At 38.9% G+C, this 24,858-nt stretch overlaps 1 protein-coding gene across 2 annotated transcripts in view; it reads right to left on the bottom strand.

The window, feature by feature from the left end:
- Positions 1-24,445, bottom strand: part of ctdspla (CTD (carboxy-terminal domain, RNA polymerase II, polypeptide A) small phosphatase-like a) — a 44,413-nt gene extending 19,968 nt beyond the window's left edge. The window contains exon 1 of one of the 2 annotated variants that reach the window (XM_017453799.3): positions 24,120-24,445. In XM_017453799.3, the coding sequence (XP_017309288.1) occupies positions 24,120-24,195 (76 nt within the window). In that variant the 5' untranslated portion in view covers positions 24,196-24,445. The remainder of the gene's footprint in view (positions 1-24,119) is intronic. The other variant, XM_017453798.3, reaches the window with a different exon arrangement.
- Positions 24,446-24,858: the final 413 nt, after the last annotated feature.

Here is a 24,858-nt window from a genome sequence, read left to right as displayed (position 1 = left end):
TTTTTTTTTAGTTTTGTATGTTTGGGATTTGAATGTTTGAGTTTTGAATTTTTGAGATTTGAATTTTAAGATCACCAAAATATCACCCAGAATTTTGAATTCTATGTTTTTAAAGGCAAATCTTACCCCTAGCAACTTCAAAAAAAAGAACATAGGTAAAATGTAAATGTATTAAATACACCACAGCAAAAATAACTTTATTTAATGTAATGTATGTCATTCAAATATTAAAAAAATAATGTTCATATTCAGCTATCATGTTTTGTCAGCTTCTATGCTCCATAGTCATGCATTTTTACACTTTAATGAAACATCCATTGCCCAAAAATGCCACTTAACCAGCCTCCTTTTGAATAATAATATATTTAAGTGTCTACAATAACAACATTGTGCATTCTCAATGTGGTGATGTTATCTAACTGATCATCAGCATGTGGCTGCATGGAAGTGGACGTCAGGGCTTAACGTGTAAGATAATATGCACTTCAAAATGACCTGAAGTCTAAATTTAATCATTGAGCTGTCAATTCCCTTCTTAAAAAGAGACATGTTTTAAAACTCGGAGCAGGCTGATGTCAGCAGCACCTAATCCATGTTTCCCCACTCAGCATGAGTCATCTCCCAGTCGCCAAAAATCTCCACATTCTTCCATCTGACAGCATAAATAACGTTAATATCAATTATAGGAAAAATATTATGCAATGATCCCCAGGATGAAATGGGTGCATTTCTAATTTCTCTGCCACATATTACAGTGGAGGGCGTGACCAGCATGAAATGTCGGCTCTTCGAGGCAACACGCTGTTTTACGAGTACAAAAACAAAAAAACAAATATTTCCATTGCTGCGTTATGGCGTTTCACTTCAGACTCTCAGAGAAAAAGAGTAAACAGCAATATGGAGCTCGCTCTGAATGTCCTGACATATTGTGACATAATCAATAACAAAGTGATGTTGTTATTCGTGCATCAGCATTAATCAATGTTTCATTAAATTTTCACAATAAGGCTGCTTTTAGATAGTTTAATGTTAAAAAGCTGCCTGGTTCTGCTGAGGCCACTGCATGAGAACGTCGGTAAAATATTCATGAATACATTTAAGGGCTTTAAGGGCTAATGTGGCATGTTTTCCCAACATTACAGACAGACAGACAGACAAACCGACAAACTCACAGACCAAAAGACAGACAGACAGTCGGACAATCCGACCAACAGAGAAACTGACAGATTGAAAGACAAACAGATAGATTGAAAGATGGACAGACAGTCAGACAATTAGACCAACAGACAGACTGACCGATTGAATGACAGACAGACAGACAATTAGACAGACTGACAGATTGAAAGACAGACAATCAGACAAACTGAAAGATTGAAAGACAGACAGACAAACAAGCCAGCTGATTGACAGACAGATCAACAGACAACCAGACAGACTGAAAAACAGACATACCAACAGACAGAGACTGACAGACAAACAAATAGACCGTCATACAGACTGACAGACAAACCAACAGACAGACTGAAAGACAAACAGATAAACTAATTTCACTTTGTCTACACTGTATGATACAAGAAATAAAACTTTTTTGCATTAATGTACTATCATCAGAAATCACAGACAATGACCAGACAGACCAACAGGCAGACAGACAAACAATCAAACTGACATATACTAGCCAACAGACAGACCAACAGACCAGCAGACATACCAGCTGGCAGACAGACAGATAAACAGACAGACAGATAAACAGACTGGCAGACAAATAAAATAGTAATAAAATCATGTCTGTTATAAATATTGAACAGGTATGATGACATATTTTCACTGTACCATCATTTAGAAACACTGACTTGCTCATTAAAACATCCACGTTTCTGCACAGATTTACAGCCATGCCACATGATGTGCTCTTACAACCGGCTGCCAGATCCAACATCATCATTACAGTCAGGGAAATGTTGCGAAATTTGTCATCTTTAAATCATTTTGTAATATTTTAAGTCCCAATTCCTCATGGTGTATGTACACCATACCATTCACATATGGCTTGAGGGCACTTTCACAGATGTCAGCCATGGCCTTTAACTTTTAAATCCACCATGTGACATTTTCCAAATTCCTCTTTTTCTCAGCTAAGCATCCAGATGACTACAACACAGGCTTTCACTACATTCAGCTACATGTAGAGGGCTGAGTTCAGCTCACGCAGATTGTGTTACGGATTGTGCTGATGACCAAACACTCGACAGCCAGTCGATAATAGTGTCAGCTTTCAATGAGGCACAAGTAATCAACTCATTACCTGTAGCATTCACTGTTAACTTTATCCAAACGTTATACAAACGTTTACAACGTGTTTGTACATGTATGCTACTGTATCTTCACTGATTTTCTTATTAGATCCCATTTTGTTGGCCAACATTGATCAGAAGCATTGCTATGAGTAGTATAGATATTAATTTACTGACTTTTTCCATGTTAATCAGTAATAGTTTTTTTAATCTAGTTGTTGTTGTTTATTCCATTTTTTCTTTTCTTTTTTTTTTTTTACACACTTAAAAAATAATTTTTTTAAATGTGTGTTTTTGTCATATTTGGAAAGCTTGTTTATTTGGGAAAAGCACAACAGCAACAACAATAATAGTAATTCAACATTTAAGGGTTTCAATAATAAGCTCTAGCATTGTTTATGCATCTCCGCAGTACTGTATATAATAATGCATTAACGTAAGCAGATCCTTTATGCAAACACAATTTTATCCTGACCCTTGAACAAAGCTAAAAACTGGAGCATAATGAAATCTCATTAAGTCAACTGACCCTTCCAACAAGAGATGCTTTTCAAAAGCCGATGTACTGCAATCAAACCCTAATATTGGACAACTTGCAGCAGCTTCCCAGAGGATCACATGTAAAACAGGCCTTGGAGGTTGGGGGGAAAACACCAAGCTGCTTCGAACACCTCTATCAACTCTGGACTTGTGTCAGGCTCTGACTTTAAACTAGTTATAAACGTACAAAAAGATGACTTTTGAGCAAGAGCAACGCAGTTTTGCAGTTTATATGCTGTGGTGTGCAGGAATTTCCAAACTCCTAACCACCTAACCACTGCTTCACTGTTCTGAGACCTCCCCCTGTGTGTCATTGGTCCAGATATCACATGGTTGCTTGTGTCACTGCATGTAGCGGCTGTTACCCAGGTTGTGCATTTTGCGGTTGTAAAAGCAGCAGTATTAATACTTAGGCAAGCTTAATAATCAAAATACCGCCTGAACACTGGGAACCGGGAACACACCGTGGGAATTCACTGTTGATGGGACGCAGGGCACCGCACACACACATTCTCATACTCGTACACATCTAGAGTTGCTAATTCACCATTTGGCATGTTTTTGGAAGGTGGGACGAAACGGGAGAACCCAGAGGAAACCCACACAAAACAATGCGGCTAGGCTCAGGATCAAAACAGGGTCCCTTGTGCTTGTATTATTATCCATGTTATGAGAATGAAGAGACCAATTAACCTATGAACAGTGTAATACCTTCATAGTAATGTACAGATCTAATTTGAAGACATTTATAGACTTTTATTATTTGAAGTTTACTACCAGTGTTTTTTGTTGTTGTGAAGTTATATATGATATTTGCGGAATTTGACTATGTAGCATCTGAAGCTGATTTAGAAATGAAAACATTATTAGCTCCAGATTTTTGGACAATGTTTAGACCATTATTTTTTGGGCACTCTGGCTGTGGCTTATTTATCTTACATCTTGGACCTTACCCATGGTTCATGCAGCATTTTACTTGCCTAACCACTATCTCGTCTTCCAAAACAAGGAAATCTGTACAGTCCTGTTCTCCAATACTGATATTTGATACTATGTGAGCATATGGAAGTGGGAGGGAACATGGAGGAAGGAGGCGGGGAGCAGAGCAGGCAGTGTGGAAAAGCCTCGTCTGAATCCTGCCCCCTAACCACAGCATACAAACTGTGCTTTCTCCCTGTCACAAACAACATTGCAGAGAGTTTGAGGCTGCCAGACACACACACATACACACACGCCTAAAAACATATTCTCTGGCTGCCCACAGGAATGTGTCTGGAGTCAGCCTGCATGGCGATGCCATTCTCCGCTCCCTGTCTGATCCGGAAGATTATGCCTCGTTGCTAAATGTTACACTGCAAAGTTTTCCATTAAAGCCGCATGCCACTGAACAAACAAAGTTAACGCAGTAGTAACAGCAACACTGGCAACATGGAGTTGTTTATCAAGTGAAACACACACTGACATTTTGCATGTTGTTTGGTAGCTACGTTTATCTAAAGTGAGGCCAAATCCAATTTAAGCACAAAGTGCTACATGACAGCAAGAGTCTTTAACTGACAATCATGTGCAAGAAAGTTGCAGCAAAATGAAAGGAGAGCCGTTAAACCTGGTTTCAGGAAGTGCTAATGCTAAGTAGTGACGCACACGGGCCACAAAGTAGTCAGTCAGACTACATATGATATAAATCTTGTAAATCAAAGAAATCTAACTTCAATAATAAGAATAAGAAGAATATATATGTAAACAATTAATAGGCCATTATGAATAACCATAAGGACCATGTCATTACTCACCTTTCTAGGTAATAACCTAGCAAATAAGTGCACAACTAGATAGCGAGAGTGTTAACTATAGCAATAACAGATGATGTGTTCCACAGTGATTGAGACTGAGAACTCATGAGCGCATGTGAACAGTCAGATATTAAGCTGGAGAGACAAACACCCCATTCATTAACATGAGCATGAATACACGGCAGTGTACGATGCATTTACAACATCCTTAGTAACTGTCTGGTCAGGATCAAGGTTGTTTAAATTAGACTATTTTGGGAAATAGAACCAAACTATTGAACCTAGTTTGAAATATTGAACTAATTTGGAGAAAAATATCAAGGGTGGGCAGAAACAAAAATAAATGATAAAATAAATAGCTGAGGTTGAGGAATTCACACACCATGATGACAGTTTTGCTATTTCAACCTCAAATTTTTATTTCTAGTGTTTTCAGGGGTATTTATATGACACCCACTTTGGGTTTAAATCGAGATTACAGATACAGATACGGATATTTGGAGCTCTGTTGGGGAAATGGAATTGCGTTACACCCTCAGTATCAATGTTCAGATCCTCTCAAATCTAAAGGTCAAATCTATTAGTTCGTCCCGCTGGGGGAACTCTTAAAGGTTTTATGTATAACCCTATATCAGAGTGTTTCCCTACCAGAAATGGTTCCTAACTAGGAGCCTTATAAGAACTCTGAACTATACAAAATACCTGTTGGAAGAACCCTGAAAGAACCCTATGAGTGTAGAGCCCTGACTCACCAAGGTAACGGTTGGATAGCAGGTATCATCAACCATCTGTGGTTGTAATTGTTGTAACTTTGTAGCATTGTGTTTTTTGTGCTGTGTCACAGACAACAATTGTATATCCAGTGCCCTCCACTAATATGAGCAAAGAAGGCTGTGAAAAATTGTCTTTATCATTTAACCTTTAGATCTTTTGTTTAAAAAATTCACAAAAATACTCTGCTTTCATGGATATCAAACAATTGCAAACAAACCACAGGTTTATCAAAATGATGATAAACCTGTGAATTCAAGTATATTCCCATTGATATTTTAAATTTTTTTACAACAGGAACAGGAACTTGTTCAACCAAGACTTCCTGTTTCACAGGGGTATAAAAATGATGTAATATATAGGCCAAATTCCCATAGATATTCATAACAGTGGGTAAGACCAAGGAATATAGCTGCGATGTGTGGCAAAAGGTTGTTGAGCTTCACAAAATGGGAAGTGGCTATAAGAAAATAGCACAAGCATTGAAAATTCCCATTTCCACCATCAGGGCAATAATTATGGATGAACTGGAAATGTTATGAATCAACCAAAATCTCCAAGGATCACAGCTGGAGAATTGCAGAAGTTTGTTGCGTCTTGGGGTCAGAAAGTCTAAAAATAAATTACAATCCCAAGTCACCTACATCACCACAAGTTGTTTGGAAGGGTTTGAAGAAAAAATCCTCTACTCTCATCCAAAAACAAACTCAAGTCCTTCTTTTTGCCACACACTACTGGAACTTCAAATGGGATCGGGTTCTATGGTCAGATGAAACCAAAATAGAGCTTTTTGGGAGTAAACACCAGAGGTGGTTTTGGCACACCCAGAGAGGTAGCCATATGGAAAAGTACCTTATGCCCACGGTTAAATATGGTGGAGGCTCTTTAATGTTTTGGGGCTGTTTTTCTGCCAGAGGACCTGGACATTTTATTAGGATACATGGCATCATGGACTCCATCAAATATCAACAGATATTAAATGAAAATCTGACTGCCTCTGCCAGAAAGCTTGAAATGGGACATGGTTGGATCTTCCAGCAGGACAATAATCCAAAACATACATCAAAAACAACACAAAAATGCTTCACTGACCACAAAAAAAAGGTCCTGCCAGGACCATCCCAGTCTCCTGACTTGAAACCCATAGAAAACCTGTGTGGTGAACTGAAGAGGAGAGTCCACAAGCGTGGACCTCGAAATTTGAAAGATCTGGAGAGATTCTGTATGGAGGAACGGTCTCAGATCCCTCGCCATGTATTCGCCAACCTCATCAGGCATTATAGGAGAAGACTCAGAGCTGTAATCTTGGTAAAGGGAGGTAGCAAAAAGTATTGACTAAAAGGGTGCCAATAATTGTTTCACACCTATATTTAACAAAGATTTTTTTTTTTGATAAACCTGTGTTGTGTTTGCAATTGTTCGATATCAATGAGAGCAGAGTATTTTTGCGAATTTTTTAAACAAAATATCAAAAGGTTAAACAATAAAGACAATTTTTCACAGCCTTCTTTGCTCATATTTACCAAGGGTGCCAATATTAGTGGAGGGCACTGTAAGTATGGGAGCCAAAATGTCTCTGAGGCCCTCTCGTGGCTGGCTGCAGTACAATTTGAAACCCCGCCCATTCCTGTTAATGATGGGCGAGAGGCGGACCCACTGTGCAGCCGGCCATATCTACTGCAGATGATCTGGCTCCAAGGTCTCTTTGCTTGTACTTCCTCATCTGTAACTCACTTTGGATAAAAGCGTCTGCTAAATGAATAAATGTAATGTAAATGTAAATCTTGAAGTGACGTGAGCAGAGGAAGCAGAAGCCACTTTTTGAGGTCAAACATAGGGATGATTCAAAGGGAACTAAGCAGGGATGGGGCACCAGCAAGACCCTTAGAAATTGGAAAAAAGCTGTCATGGATTTTTTCCCTGCAATTAATGGCTGAGCAGGGACAACTTCCCAATCATGTGGAAATGGTAAAGCTATCTAGAATAGTTTGTTTGGCTACATCCCAAACCACAAAACTATGGCACTAAATACAGTGATACTGGATTAATACTATTTAGTACAGAAAGATGTGATTTAGGGTACTGGTTTTATCTTTCTGCAACATTGGATGACTTTTTGTCCCTGTTGGTATGGACAGTGATTTCCTTTTCACTCAGTACTCATACTGGTGTGAAAGGTGTGAAAATAGTTTTGACAAACTATTTAGTATGTAATTTGAGTCCCTGGAAGAGTTGTTTTTGGCAAAGACAGATGAATAAAAATTTTTTATGAATAAGACTAGCCCTACAAGATTTCTTCCCTCTTGTACAGACACAGAACATATGTACATGTCAAGCATCAGCTGTTGTAATTGCAGTGTGTGCAAATGCACTAAGGATGGGGTTCTTATTCAGTGCTAGTTCTTTAAAATCAGCTTGACATGTTGATGTGCCAATGTGTAACGGCATTTCTTGAAAGCTGTAAACGAATCTGTGAAGTGAAGGAAGCTGGGCAATTTATTTCCATTGATTCATACCACAGTGGAGAAGTAGCGCTACTATAGGCCACTATGGTGAGAGAAAACACTGAGCAGCGCTTAGAAAGAAATGCTGAAAATGTGTTAACAAGCTACGCTTGGCTGACAGCTACACTTTAGCGACCAAGAAAAACATCACGTTACTCCTGAGCGTTCTTTTTTTTTTCTTCAGTCCCAGTAGTCTGATGGAACCAACATTTAAACCTGTCATGTCCATGAAAGAGAACGTTTCCCACACTGTGAAATGCTGAGGTGATGTGATGATGGGCTGTCACACGCATGGACAGGGCCTCTCTGAGGGCCGGAAAGAGAGGAAACGCAGGAAATGCTCCACATTCCTGACAGGAAGAGATAATAAGCTTCCGACCAACAGTGGAGGAAAAATAGCCACCAGAAACGAAGCTTCTGAGACAGGAGGTTCACAAAGTGATGCGTGCACCCAAAAGGAGACAGAGAGACAGGTAGAGAGACAGGAGAAACAGAAATGCTAGGTGGTGCTAAAGGTGTGGGGGAAAAGTGAAGGCTCTGCTGCAGTTTAAATAATTCAGATGGAAACACTGCTGGTCCTGTGTAAACACCCGTAGAGCTTTATGCTAAGGAGGTCATCTACTGCATCAGAGCTGAGGCTGTACCGTATATGCTCACAAATCAGTCCTCCATGTTTAGATCAGCCAGCCTATTACAAACACCAGGAAGTATGAGGGTAAAAAACTCCTTAACCTTCCTAACAAGCACGTCCGAAAGCTACGCTAATGAAATTTTTACCTCAATTCATCTGATTGCACATCTACTTGAAAGAACACAGAACATTTCATGCCCTCAAGACTGATATAATTGGTTTTGAATAACTGCATCGTTTCATTTGAACATTTTCCACTATATATCAAACCAACACCGAGCAGCTGACCCGTTACTGAATGATGTAAGGCGGAAGACATCGCCGAGTTGAGCCAGCTGTCTTTCATTTCATGTCTCTTGTTTATCATTTTCATGATCGGATATATATTTCCCTTCATTTGGATGTCGAGTAAGCACTTGTCTGAAGCACATTTATCAGCAGAAGTGCTCTGGAGTTAACACTATTGGCTGTTATAGTACGCGACGTGACATTAATCGAGAGCACAGAGACATTTTCTTGTCTCAACAGAGCTTCACAAACAAGGCAACCGGGGCGTTTCACACGCTCGCAACAACATCTGAGGGGAGACAAGGCGAGAAGCAAACCTATAATTCAACATTCCAGCTTCGCCACTGCATGAGCCTTCACTTTAATAACAGCGTCAAGAGAAAAGGAAAGGCGAAAAGAAAGGGTTTCGGGCACTGCACTGGGTTGCCAGTTTATTAGGTACTAGAGATATTAAAAACAAATTCCTTTGTAAATAACGAGACACTGAAATGAAAGGTCATGGCATGCTTGAACAAAAAAAAACAAGTGCAAGATTTTATTACCATTATTATTAGTAGAAGTAGTAGTAGTAGTACTGTAATTATTATTATATACTGTTCTTATTATTTTTATTACTATCATTATTATTAGTTTACTATGTTCTTAAATAAATTAAATACATATAATTATTTATTTATAAACAAGCAAACACTTTGTATCAGGAACATGATGTTACATGATGTTTCAGTTTGCTTCATATATGTACACGTCCAACCTAAAGAGGACTGGAGGCTGAGCACATGCATCCAAACACATGCATCTCCTCATCAGATGCACCGAGGCTGAAAACATGTGCGGGGCCATAACCACACTGTGAGCTCACTGGATAGATGGAGCCTGTATCTTTCTTTTCATCCTTTGTTAGTGTATGGACATCTTTGTGTCCCGAGGCCACACAACCACAGCTCCAGAGTGTGGCAGGATGAAAGACGGGCAGGGCGGGATAAAGTGCAGAGAGCTCGGCCAACAACAATGTGAGAGAACTGACTAGCGAGGTTTGTTACGTAACACAGCAGCAACCGCGGCCCACGTTGTTTGGAGGGGAGGAGGTTTGCAGAGCGAACGAAGAGAGAGAGAGAGAGAGAGAGAGAGAGAGAGAGAGAGAGAGAGAGGATGCACGGATAATAGAAAGGGACTAGCAGAAGATCCAGCACATACACGTAGCAGCAAATAGATGTCACACACAATTAATCTGCCTCTGGTTTCACTTTTAAATTAGCAAACAGTATGTGGAATCCAGGAATACTAATAATAATCCTGAGGTAAAATCTAGAAACTATTGCAACAAAGTAGGAATGCACTGCTGGACTAAGAAATGAAAACACCCCCCTCACTGCCAACAATTTCATTTATCAGTAACAGTTCAGTCTAAATCTATAAATTACCCAAAGTAGAGTTAAAAAAATCTTATTTGCCAGAGCACCACTTTCAGCTGTTTTATTATTATATGAGCTACATTTATAGTTACTTTTTATTATTATTATTATTATTATTATATATATTTTTTTAACATTTCAGGTTTCTGTTTGCAAACTAACTCTTGTCAATTTGATCTTGATTCAATTTAAAAACAAAACCTGCTTTGATAAATCCCACAGAAAAAGTCAATGTGAACTTGAGGAAATATTTAGAACAGTAAAAACGAGAACAGTAACGTGAAAGAACCTGATAGAACAAGTTACAACACGGCTGAAACTATAGAGACTCCCATCAATCAAGTCAAAACTTAACCTTTAACAGCAGTATACTCTAACAACTTTTAAGCATAAATAGCATGAACTATTAAAACAATAATCAATATTATTACGACATCCATAATAAAAAGAGTCCGCCTATAAATGATTTGTTGAGCCGAAAAGCTAATTAAATGGTCCAGGACTGCAATGACAAACCTTTTGTAGTACATTATTTTACTACTACTTACTGCATTCTACAAACATTTCACTTATAATACTGTTTCCTTTGCCTTCCGTGACCTAATTTGTGTTTTCCCCCTCTATTTTCTGATATATTCACTGTTATTAAAGCATCTCTTTTATGTAATTGTCCACAAATAACTGTTTAAAATATAACCACATTGTACCTTCTCTACGTCAAACAGTTTGTTGAGTTTTTTTTTTTAAACATCATCTACTATATTTAAAGTTTGGATAATGCAAAGTCTTTGAATATAGGTTGTATATTATGGCCCATTCGCAGTATTGGTTACAAAGGACAAATGGATTAAAAATGTACTCATATTTAAATGTAATAATCTAAATGGTTGGAATCAGCAGCTCTAGTCGGAGGGAAAATATTGATTCAGATGTCTGGCAGGAGCTCAGCGTTGATGTGGTTTTTAAAAAATAGGTTTTGTCACATACAGGCTCCAAACAACAAGAAAATGCTGATATATTTCTGGGATAATACCCTGACTACAATATATACGGTATTATCAGTATCCTACAGAGATATGTTGCCTTACCATTAATCTTAAAAGTTACAGTATAGGAGGTTGGTAAAACAAAATTTTATTACAAGATACATGCACAAGAAATACACATTCAGAGAAAATGCCGTCATAGCTAACTAAGTCCTAAACTGGACAATGCACACTAAATAGTATGTCTATATAATAATAACGTTAACAAATGGCGTAATGATATCCTATTTAACATACTATTTATCATTTAACATGCCGTTTGGGACATGGTTCAAGCATTTGCTTGATGTTATTTAATGTTACAGAAGTGTAAAAAGAATAAATTAAAAAACAAAATTCCATGCTGTCACTGTCATCATTCTGTTGTGTTAACAATACTGAAATGACATAAAGTATTTGCTTATATCTGTGATAAATGGACCAAATGCGCTATAATATGATAAAAAGAAACTAAAGCAGCGCTGTCACTTCCCCATACGTCTTCAGTAGTGTATTCATTGTTACACAGAAAAATACCCTACAGTACGTGCATTTACATTATAATATGTTGGTTAAGTACACAATGAGTCAACAATTAAAAAAAAAAAATCTTTGTGCCAAATCTTTGATAAATTATACCAGTCTAAATATCAATTAGATTAATCTGACAACAATATCTACAAAGGACAGTTTATCCTGCAAGTAGGGTAACCACAAAACAAGAACTCTCTCCATACCTTCATGGTAAAAAATATGTTACACCATCTAAAAAAAAAGAAGGAAAATAGGGATACACTATAAACGCCTCGGCGAACACCTTGTCTAGAGTTGTATAGTTGCAGGCTGATAAATTACAGAGTACTTATGTCAAATAGCACACATGGTGTTACTATGTGAACAGAGAGTGTTATTAAAATAGCGCTTTTCCACCAGATGGTCTGGCAATACATGACGGGATTAAAAAAATCCCGCTTTTTGTCGCTATTTTCATTGCCAAGTTGATCCACACTGTTACTGTACGCAAGTACACATGCTGGGACAGGCTCTGGATCCACTGCAACTGTGACCAGCATAAAGCAGTTACTGAAAATGTATGAATGAATAAAGGGCACTAGATTAGTCAACTACATTTACATTTTATGGCATTTGGCAGACGCCCTTATCCAGAGCGATTTACTCATTTATTTCTCATTTATACAATTGAGCAGTTGAGGGTTACGGGTCTTGCTCAAGGGCCCAGCAGCAGCAGCTTGGCAGTGCTGGGATTTGAACGAATGACCTTCCGATCAGAAATCCATCGTCCTACCCATTAAGCTACCACTGCTACTGGCTACTTGCCACCACTCAACAACCTGAAGACAACTACTCCTGCTTCATGGCTACTGTTATGTGACGTGACACAGGCACAGGTACTCAACCTGAATACTGATAGCTCTGGATTCATGTTAGCAACTGTACTATGCCGTGCCATGAAAACTAATTTGGGACACTCTGGGAGCAATGAAGGTCAGATCTGAGAAGATGAGCAGAATGTTATTTAGTATGAGATGTAATAACGTGCTATGAGAATAAAATAACTGTACTGTGCACATCGACATGACTGTCAGAGTTACTACCAGTTAAAAGAGCAAAACTTCCCATATTGTGGTTGTATAAACAGCACATAACTTACAGAAAGGAGTAAACTGACCTAAAATGACCACCTTGCAACGTGCAGAGAACTTTCATGTATTCTGTAATTTGATGGGACACAGACAGGTACTTATCCAGTTCTGGATTTGGATTAGTAACTGGAATGTATTATGAGATCAAGTGCACTCCATGAGCAATAAAGGCCAGAAGCAGAGTGTGAAGATCTTTTTCTCAGTCAGAAGAGCATCAGAGTGGAAGGGACACACCATATCGGGTTTATTAGGGTAAATTCATGCTTACACTTTCAATAACATCGTACGTATCATACATTTTGACTGATTCTTTTACGAACATGTATATTGGATACAAAACAGGTGAAGCAGTGAGTTCAGTGAAGCGTCTCTGAACCACAAAAGAAAGGAAGCACTCTCCAATCACACACACACACACACACACACACACACACACTTTCTGTCCCATTTAGAGACTCTCCCTGGAGACACACTCACCATTAAATGGAGTTCACCCTAAACTCTAAAGACTATGCCTAGTTCCCCATGGAGCAAGGCATTTTTTAAAAATGTGCTAGAGTAACAATATAAATTAATTCTTACACACACTTGACAAAAACACATCAACATTCAGAGATAATTAGGAATTACATTAAAGGTAACTATAAACTGTTAAAAAAAAAAAACATGGTGTTGTTCAGTAATAAATTAAAATTACAATCACTGGCAAATTGCTGTGGTATAAGAGGGGGAAAAAACAGTTCAGGATATGCTGTTATAGGAAAATAATAGCTTTGCTTTGCGTCAATGTGCCATCACATCACTGGATGTTGATTATTTTCCTATAACAGCAAAAACCCCCCTGAACTACTAAACATCCTTCACATACATAACCTAGAATCAGGTACATGAACAAGAAATAATCCAGAAAAGTATTCATGGCTAAATAACAAGTCTGTCAGAATGAGAAAAATTGGTTCCTCAAGGGTTCCCTGGTTAGTTAAAGGTTCTACAGCCTGAATTCTGTATGCTACCTTTTCTAAAAGGAAACCCCTTTGTTCTAGGCTTCCCAATGAGATTTTAAGAGTTTCCACAGAGGGACACACTGAAGAAAGCACTACGGTGCATGATGGAAGAGTGAAGTCAAAACTTACTACTACAAAGCATCCTGAATTATTTAAAATTCTTCACAGACAAAATATCGAATTATGTACAATCCAGTCTCAGTTCTCTCTTCAGTTCGGCGCTCCACAGAGAGAACTTCGCTACACCATGTCTCTGTCAGCCTCCAGCAGGGTTATTGGTCTGTTTTGACAATCTTTCGTTCACCGGCCGCTCAATTAATCCTCAGCTGGCGGAGAGAACGTTTGTTCTTGCTGAACGCTGCCATTAAATACAAGTTAAGAACCGTAGAGTGGGAAATTAAACATAGGGAGCAGGGAATTGGGGCTGGAATCCCAGCGGCACAGTAATGTTGTGCAGCCTCTGAGCCGAAACTTGTCCAATCATCTTGAAAACAGACAGCTGTCCTACAGAGCTGGAGGAAGATCAGGCACCTCGGCCTGCCGCGCTAACCTCCTGGTTGATGTAGGTAAAACCCTCACTTCTAAAATGTACGAGTTTAAACAGGACATCATTTCCAAATAACACTTCACGAGCAGTTCAAGTGTAACGTGATTAAGATTAGGTTTGAGAAAAAAAACTTTATTTGTAGATCGCTCTTAGTACAGTATAAGCACAATTATTTTGACCAGATTTCACTTTCATATTATAAATTACAGTGGATATGAAAAAGTCTACATATGCTTGTTAAAATTGCAGGTTTTTGTGCAAAAAAATAACCCAAACAAACAAAACAAATCATGTCAGATCTTTTCCCATCTCTAATGTGATATAGCAACCAACAACATTCAGGTAAAAAAAAAAATAGAACCATTTTAGGAAGAAAACAAAAATTCCAATATCGTGCTTGCTCAAGAATGCACGCCGCTTAACTCATATTTTGTTAAACCACCTTTAGCTTGTAATACAGCACACAGTCGTTTGGGCAAGAGCTCTTCCTGCAAAAATGCTCCAGATTTATCAAATTGTCAGGGGATCTATTGTGCACAGCCCTAGTCAAATCTTTCCACAGGTTTTCAATAGTATTTAGATCTGAGCTCTGAGTGAGCCATTCCAATACATTGATCTTCTTCTGAAGACATTCCTTTGTTGACTTGGATTTGTGCTTTGGGTCATCATCCTGCTAGAATGTGAAATTTGTCTTCATCGTCAGCTGTCTAACAGAGGCCTGTTTATGCCAAAATAGACTGGTATTCAAAGCTATCCATGTTTCCCTCCATGTTGACTAGCACGCCAATCCCAGCCAAAGAGAAGCAGCTCTACAGCATGATGCTGCCACCATCATGCTTCACCATAGATATGGTGTTCTTTGGGTTATCAGCTGTCATGTATTTGCACCAAACATATCTTTGAGAATTATGCACATTATGCACAAAAAATTCATATTTTGCCACATGGTGTGGGATGATTTAGGCGGCCATGGATGTTGTATTTATGAGAAAGGGTTTCTGTCTAGCCACCATACCCCATAGCACAGACAGGTGAAGAACATGAGAGAGTGCTGTCACATACAGGGGGTAACCAGTACTTGCCAGATATTCCTCCATCTTCTTTCATTTTGCCATAGGTCTTTTGGCAGCCTTTCTTTTTGTCCTTTTATCTATTTTGGACGGACATCCTGTTCTTGGTAATGTCACACTGGTGCCCCATTTTCTCCACTTGTTGATGGCCTACACAGTGTTCCATGGTACAGTACATCTGATGTTATGGAAATTCTTTTTATACCGCTTTCCTGATTTACACCGATCACCTTTCGACAATTAGATCCCATACATGCTTTTTAAGCTGAGTGAGGACCATGGATTCAGTAGTTGAATTAAACCAAGAAGCTGTCAAGAAAATGATCTTCATTTGGGGTTCATCAGAATCACTTATTTGATGGCAGACGTATGATAATTACTTTTGAACGGGATTGTTTGAATGTGAATGGTTTGAATGTGATCGGTTCATTCTGCACACAGTCCCACGCCCCATTATAAAAGAGTGTGTGCACTTGTGCAACCAGGTTATTGTAAGCCTTTGTTTCCTAAAATATTAGTTTTTCACCTGAATTTTGTTGCTGTAACACATTAAAGGTGGGAAAAGACATGATTTTGTATATTGGTCCTGTAATTTTAACAGGTGTGTGTAGACTTTTTAAATCCACTATCTATTGCCCTGAGGGGATGAAACAACAAAAATACGTTTCTGTGATATACGATATGTGATATGATATACAGGTTTGCTAACAAACCGGTGGAAAAACAGTGTTACATTTGAATTTCTGTACAGCAAAGCACCTGTAAATGATGGGAACTGCCTGAGGTCCATATGTAATTTTGGATGAGATGATGGGCGGTATTGTCAGTTAATATCAGGAAGTTTAAAACCTGTGCAACTGTCAATCCTTCTAAAGTCACATGATTGATCGGCTTATTGGGGGGATAACTCATTGCAATATACTCCAATGCTAAAATCTGGAATTTCTACACAAACTGCAAAAAGGTTGTCAGGTATGAAAAGGTCTGGGTGTTGTCTTACAGGTGTCTCCAGGGTGTAACGAATGTGTAAGGTGTGTGTAAGGTTTAATGGAGTTTGTATTTAACTGAATACGTCTTGTACATGCTAAACATCTACAGGGTGACAGGTATTTTTCTCAGTAAATGGACAATGTATTTTCTTGTCCTTGATAAGCATACATACTGTATAGTAGACTACAAATGCAGTGGATTTAAAGCGTACTTAAGACTGCATTATTTGTGCCTCATCACAGCAAATGGACATTTAAGTTGAAACATTTGAGCTGTATGGCCATACATGCCTACACCCACCTACACACACTTTCAAGCACCAAACAAGCTTTCTCAAAGGGGTCCTTTTTTAAGCGAATACTTAATCATTACTTTCGGTCTGAGCAGACACAGGAGGAGATCATGCACTCCATTTGCCCCTGGCAGATCAAACTTAAAACCGAGGTACCGCGTTTTCCACTAGCGCTAATCAGTCAGCTTCGGAAAGACTCCACACCCACTGTGTTCTCTCTAATTGACTTCTTTACACTCGCTGTCTAAGAGGTAACAAGTGGCATTCGCTCATCCTCGGCCCACTGGATACGTTGGACGGGTCCTCAGAAATAATTGCCTTAAACTTTAGACACTCCAGTGGCTATTGGACACATTCGCACATTGTTCAGCTTGTTAGTTTTTATTGAGCTCACATTTGTGTTCAGGATGCACTGATTCAGGGTCTCATGGACGTCCTCGGTGCTAGTCAGTTCCACTGAAGGGGGCGTGGTTAATGTGTCTGTCAGTCATACTGAACAAGGCATTGCCTCTGTACCTGCCAGTTCTGAAGGAGGGACGAATGGCTATTTAGTCTGTCAGTCATACTGGAGGAGGCATGGCCTTTGTGCCTGTCAGTTACATTGAGGGAGGCATGGCTTTTGTGCCTGTCAGTCATACTGAGGAAAGCGTGGCCTCTGTGTCTGTCACTTGCCATAAAGGAGGCATAGTCACTGTCAGAGTCCACAATATCCTTATTCCTAATTTGTAATAGAGCTGAAATGAATGGAGAAACTTATAAACTGTAATTAACTGTAAGCTAAAATATACTTTAAAATTCATACTCATATTTCCTAGGTTAAAATGAACGTGAAAGGTAGGAATTACATTTTTTCCCATGTGACCTGTATGCAGCATTGGAGCCTCAGTAATGATTCGCTGTGCCTGTCTGTCAGATTAAAGGAGGCGTGGCCTCTGCTGCTGTCTGTCAGAGTGAAGGAGGTGTGGTCTCTGTGGTTGTCAGTCCCAGTTTCAGTTTGGTTTCCCATTGCTCACTTTTTCCCCCACACACATATAGAACAATGAGTGGTTAATTGCTGTATACAAAGTATTATTTATTTCATTGTTTACCTATATTTTATATTAGAATAATAAAGACAGATTAGAATAAACCATTTTCCAAATGGAAAGGAATAAAAGCCATAAAAAAAGGTGTCATATCTATCGATCAGTCGTTCTTCCTCTCCTTCTCACAGGTGTGATGTGCGTTGTCTTGCATGCCATGTAGAATTACAAGCAATCTCTTTTTACCATTCTGAATCACATTATTACAGCTGAATCATATAGTATGAATCATTCACGATAATACATTGTATTGGAAAGAGCGATACACACCACTCATTTATTTCAATAAGCATGCTAATTGCTCAGCACAAAAGCGAATGTACAGTCGTTCGAGTGGGAGACTACACTGTAAGACATCGATCAGACTACTGTGTCTACAACAGCTCAATTCCCAGCATGCCCTCGCAGCTTCGAAGCACACCGACATGACGGCTGCCTTTCCCAATAAAGACAAATGAATTCGCCGTGACTACGGAGACGTTCAGAAACAAATCAGTCATCAATCGCTTCAATTTGGTCAACATCCAGCGAGAATTGGTGGGGGCAGGGGAGGGTGAAATGAGAGAATGACAACAAAAAAGTGGAGAATAGACAAATAAAATAGATTAACATGGACCAAAAGGGAAACAAGCAGCTGATGCGTATTGTGATATTTACAAAAAAGATAAATTATGCATTTAAAAAAATCAGATAAGCAAGATTTTTTTGGGGAAAAAAGGGGTCGTTATATTTAAGAAATTAATCTGTTCTGTAACACGAATGCTTTCAGGCAGCTGGAATTACAGAAAACACCAGTAAAGAGATTTCCTTTGTGAAATCTGATTCAGCAGGATGTACCAGGCTGGGACTAACAGGCGGTCAGAGTGCACTGAGTCAGGATATAAACATCCCAGCTCAGCCATGTAGTAATCTGGTTAGAGTAAACAGCTCGTCCAGTGTTTCCTGAGTGATTAAAAGATATTTGAAAAAAGTTGTCCAGTTTGGCTGTAATGTGATAGACAGACAGCCACGCTGCACTACATCTGATTATATTTCGCCCCGTAAGGGTATGAAGCTTAAGGCTGCTCTCACGCGTGGCATTTTTCTCAATAGCCAGCTCACATTTTACACGTAGTCCTACAGGAAGCGGATGCGAGATGGGCTGATTGCGTCCGGTTTTTAAAACGCTCGTGCTGGGTTTTTTTTTTGTTGAAAAAAGTTCTGAAAAATGCCGTTTTTTAGGAAGTGGGTTCTGTTGGGGCAAGCGAGAAAAACAAACGTGGTGGGAAAGGTGCTTTATTATTCCAACACTGCAATATACACTCACCGGCCACTTTAATAGGAACACCTGTACCTGTAACCCTGTATCCATTCATGTGCTTATCAAATCAGCAAATAGTCTGTAGCGTTTACACAGAATGGTGCGAAAAACAAAAAACATCTATTATAGTCCATGTCTGAGGGTTATAGTTAAACCTTCCTTGGAGGGCAGGTCAGAAAGCAAGTGACAATGTATCCTTAATGCATCATATTAGATGTCATTCTGTCATTTAATATAATAGAATAAACGAATAATAACAAGTGAGCATTATACAGCTCGTCTGTTTGTGCCGGTCACACTAGGGAACAATTAGATAGCACATAAAGCAGAACCAACCCATTTCACAACACTGCACACGAAGACTCAGAAATAAACAGGATATTAACAGTGTGTCCATTTCCCTGATCTCATCTTGTCCTCCACACAGATCCATATTTATCACCTGTGGTATCCCTGGAGCGCTTGTTCGAAAACCCTGAGCGATGACTTCCCGATGTTAACCTCATTAAACCCCCATCCATAATGCATGCAGAGAAAATCTATAAACACTCACACTGGGAGGTGTTTAAATATACGCCTCGTATCTTGTAGTCATGCCGGTGTTCACGATGAAACCGATATGCTTCTGAAAATAGCCTTGTGCAGTTCTGAAATGTTTAGGGACTGAAAAGCCAGGGTTCGAGAGGATTAGGATCGTCATGGTATAAGATCCAGTGCATCAGATTTCACAGAGTAAGATCAAGCGGTGTGTCCGAGATGTAACCAATGTTGCCTACTCAGGCTGTATTTGGAGGGAAGGGAGTCCGGATAAAACGTCGTGACATAGTTCTGCCTTCTGTTTCTCACACACCCAAACATTGGAGTTTGCACTTAGATGAATTTGATCATAAGAACTTAGACAAGTTCACACACTGATATGTTTACCGTATTGGCATTACACCACTTCTGCTCTCCTACTGAAGTCGTCACAGGATTCTGATTTCCGTAACATTACAGTAGTGGTTGGTAAATCTTCTTCATGTGTCGGCCATTTTTCCTTATGATTTCATGCTCAAGATGGGAAATGGGCAAGTACAGACAGGTGACATATTAAATGAACCAGATGGGTTATTTTCCACATCTTTGAAAACCGGTTCCTCGTGTACTTTGAAGTATCATTGCACATTTCTTATTTATTTATTTATTTTTCAAATTTCTGCGTGAACGACTGGCTACTCTACATGGCCGACTTCTGAATATAGTGATTACTATTCATTGAAAGACTGTGTATTTGGATCATAGTTGTCATCTAAGTACTAAATTCTACCTTGTTGCTTGGATGGTACTCTTCTTGTACCATTAATATATATCTTAATTTTAAAAATTAAGGTTCATAATTGGCCTGTAAAGATTTAAAGACACACTGCATGCACCATTCGTGGTTGAGGTACATACTAAAGCTATGAAAGGTGTATGCTTGAGGGTTCCACCCCAGCAACAAGGAAAGGAAAGATTCAGTACCGTTTTAGTACTCTGAGTGCAGTGCAGTCTAGACAAATGCATTGTAAAGTGCACTACATGAATTTAAATAGATAAATAAACTGTTAAAGCTGAGAATCTCTGTTTTCAGAGCCAGAAACATGTAAACAGAAGCCTGAAAGATAGAAACTAGCCAGATCTATAGCAGGTCATTACTATGAACCATTATTGGGAATCACAAGTTTAAAATTATTTGATATAACAGGTTAATTAAACTTTTACAAATCACTGACTGTACCTTCAAATTGCAAACACAATATATCTCACTCTGGAACAGCAATGAAATGCCAAACAGGATCATCAAAGCCTGTTCATTTTATCAACAATCTCATTAAAAATTTTGGCAGGCAGTTATTACAACTGATACTATATATAACCATGGAGGCCCCTGTACTCCGATTAATTAGGGCAGCTGTATTCAGCTTGGTCTGATCGTGTTTGTGTGTGTGTGTGTGTGTGTGTGTGTGTGTGTGTGTGTGTGTGTGTGTGTGTCCAGTACACAGCGAGTGCAACATGATGCTGCATGAGTATTGATTCAAGATTCGCAGTTCAGGAATACTCAGCCATCAAAAGTCAAGGACCAAAGTCAAAAGTAGACTAGGTTTGTATTGCGAGTTAGTGTGTTGTGAATAAATAAATAAATAAGAGATGAAGCTCCCACAAAACAAAATTGCTTCATCGGCACAAGTGAGTTCAAACATAATGGTATGTCCAATTGGTTTTAGAGTACGAAAACAAGAAGTGACAGGCAACAACAAAGGTGTTTCTTTCTTTCTCTCTCTCTCTCTCTCTCTCTCTCGCTCTCTCTCTCACACACACACACACACACACACACACACACAATTGCACACAGAGGAATGAGCTCTGCTTTGTCACATGGCCCTCTGTTCATGGTTGGGGAATCCTCTAATCCGTCTTTTTGTTCATCCACTGGACACACATTGAGACTCAGAGGTCAGTTCATGTTCCCAGGCTCCCCTGTCCTCGGCTATGCAATCATGCCATGTGCACTGCCATCTGTTTGAACGCCTTAAAGCAAAGGAATCTCTTTCTGTTATAACATTCTCATGTTTTTGCTTTGCTCCTCACAAAACATGGGTACAAATGTATAATGTAAAGGCAAAATGAAAGACAAAAAGGAGAGAAAAAATGTTCAGTTGAGCTATACTCTGAGATACGTGATATGTGAATCTGGTTGTGTACTACCTCTATACTTTCATGTAGCTCTTTTCTGAATTTCACCACAAATTGGTGTCTCTGCAGTTAAACTACTGTGTGGCTCGAAGGTTGTGAGTTGAAATCCAAAAACTGCCAGACAGTCAATGTCGGGTCAATGATCAAGACTTCACCATCAATTGATCAGCTGCATACGTTATTCGATTTGCTTAGCTTGTAAGTCGTTTTAGATAACAGTATCTACACTGTACAAGATCCCGATAAAATCTAGACTGAATTCTATAACAGACTGTGTGATTTGCTTGTCCGATCATACGATGAGGATCCTCTAACGATAGCGAAGAAAACGACTCCTTAAATCATCAATCAGCATGGTCCGGGCATGAGAAGAAAACAGGCTTGCATAAACAGAGCCATTTGAGCCGAGTGAGTGTTTTTTACCTAGCCTTCTCGGTTTAAATGTTATAATTTTACTGGCAGTTGTATTTGTTTAGCTCTGCTCTCTGTTTTATATCTGCACCAATGTTATTGTGAAGAGGTGTGAATTGTTTGCCCAGCAGGGGGCTCAAACCCCTCCCCTTTCCCATCGTCCTGCTCACCAGCAGCTAAACAGAGTCAGGATACTCTACACACAGAAACCCAACAGTGTCCTGACTAAGCTTATAACAGGCTTCATTCAAAGTCATGATAGAATTCATTTGTTTATAATGATTGAAAATGCCCAATAAGTCAATTTGCATTCCGTCAGCACAATGATCTGCACTAGTCTGATAGCTCTGGATTGCAATGATCAACGTGCCTTATACGTCATACGGTTAGACGACCACGCTATAATGGTTAAAATAAAGCTCTTCAATGGCTTTAAATACCAGAAGTGGCCGAAAGCTGGCATTTATGCCAACTTTGGAACTCTGTTATTGCTGCCAAGCTTGTTACGTTTCAGTCCCCAGGTCAGACACTTTTTTTTCAATCAAATTTTTTTGGGGGAAAAAATGTATAAATGTATTTATTTATGTTTTAAGATATTGTGAACCTGTAGTGCATTTTGCTTACAATATTAAACCACTTTTCCTAGCTTAGGATCAAACCCAGAACCTGGAGCTACCCGCTGAGCCACCATGCCACATAGGGTCACGGGAAGCCTATCACAGGGACACATGGCGGGGGACACCCTGGATGGGGTGCCAACCCATCGTGGGACATATGTGTACACACATTCACACACTACAGACCATTTGGAAATGTCAATCAGCCTACAACGCAGGTCTTTGGACTGGGGGAGGAAACCAGAATATCCGGAGGAAACCCCCAAAGCACGAGGAGAAGATACAAACTCCGCACACACAGGGCAGAGGCAGGACTCAAACCCCCAGAGGTGTAAGGCAAATGTACTAACCACTAAGCCACTGTGCCTCCACCATGCCATCCATTGTTGCTATAATAATAATAATAATAATAATAATAATAATAATAATAATAATAACAAGAAACAGTAGTAGTAGTACTGATGTTGGTATTTATTATTGTATAATATTTGTGTAATAATAATAATAATAATAAATAACTACTACTACTAGTAGTAGTAATAGTTATGTTGGTATTTATTGTATAATATTAGTGTAATCACAACAACAACAACAACAATAAATGTTTCATCCGAAACATGGACATAACACAAAATCTCTTTCGACTCATTTCAAATGTCAAAATTTGAATTCCCACCTTATTATAACATAAATGTAAACTCTAATCAATATTGGAATAATCCTGCTTGAATTTAATTGCCCTGTAGCACAGACACGAGCTTGACGCAGTAATGAAGAGCTAATATTTACACTTCACTGTTGATCTACTAACCTTCTAGATGAATTAAAAATAACAAATAAAAACATTATTACGCATGTGTTTATTTATAGGGCCAGTTGTGTTTCTGTGATTAACGATGCTGTTTAAGGAACTGCTTCTATTGTTCATTATATAACTGAAAAAAAAGAGAAGAAAAAAAGTCGCGTGCGTTAATTAAGCTCTATTCATTTAAATGGATTTTAGTGTGAATGTCAATAGCGCGTGCTGCTGGATCTCTGCACTCATTAGAAATGTGATGCAACAGTGTTGCATTGAGATTCCTCTAATAAACCAAACCCCATCATCAACATCAACATCAGCCAGTGTGTGTGTGTGTGTGTGTGTGTGTGTGTGTGTGAACATCTCTCACCTTTTTCTTGACTCGAAGAAATGATTTCCTCCTCCTTTGGATTTGCTACCTGGGTAATGATGGACGTGTTGTCCATGGAAACGGGATTATTTTCTTGTTATTTCAAGAACAAGTTCTCGCTTTAAGTCGCCTGCTTCACTGGAATATGCAGCAGCTAGCCCTGCCTGCTAGCGAGCTAGCCAAGAATACTGTCCCGATGTCAAAGACACACACACACACACACACACACACACACACAGCCGTGTGTGTACTGCTTTCTCACATCAAAGTCCACTTTGCATTGATGCAAAAAAAATATTCTCTGTCAAATGATCGAAATCTGCAATAAAAATTAAAATAATCAGCTGCAAATAAAAATTAAAATAATAATAAAATTACACAGAAAAATAACAGGCGCATTCGCGCTGTCAATTTGGGTGCAGTACCAGCTCCTCCCTCAAGATGGCGCCACAAATTTGTTTACTGTTATTTGTAAAATTGCTCCACTGAGCAACGTGTTGTCTGAATCATTTTACTTAAACCAATGTCACGTGCCCCCCCCCAAAAGAAAATCAGATCAGTAGCTCGACCAAATATCTTAAATGTGTTCATCTTTTTTTTTCTTTTTTTTTTTTTAAATCCGTGTTTATCTGAAAGATATATTCTGACTGTACAAACAGATTGTATGTATGTATCACCTACAGAACAAGAAATGTGGACTGCTGGTTACTACCAAGAAAACAATTTTTCCCAAATTATT

This window comes from Ictalurus punctatus, chromosome 23, assembly GCF_001660625.3.
Source record: "Ictalurus punctatus breed USDA103 chromosome 23, Coco_2.0, whole genome shotgun sequence".
Classification (NCBI taxonomy): Eukaryota; Metazoa; Chordata; class Actinopteri; order Siluriformes; family Ictaluridae; genus Ictalurus; species Ictalurus punctatus.
This window is presented reverse-complemented; position numbering and strand designations above follow the sequence as displayed.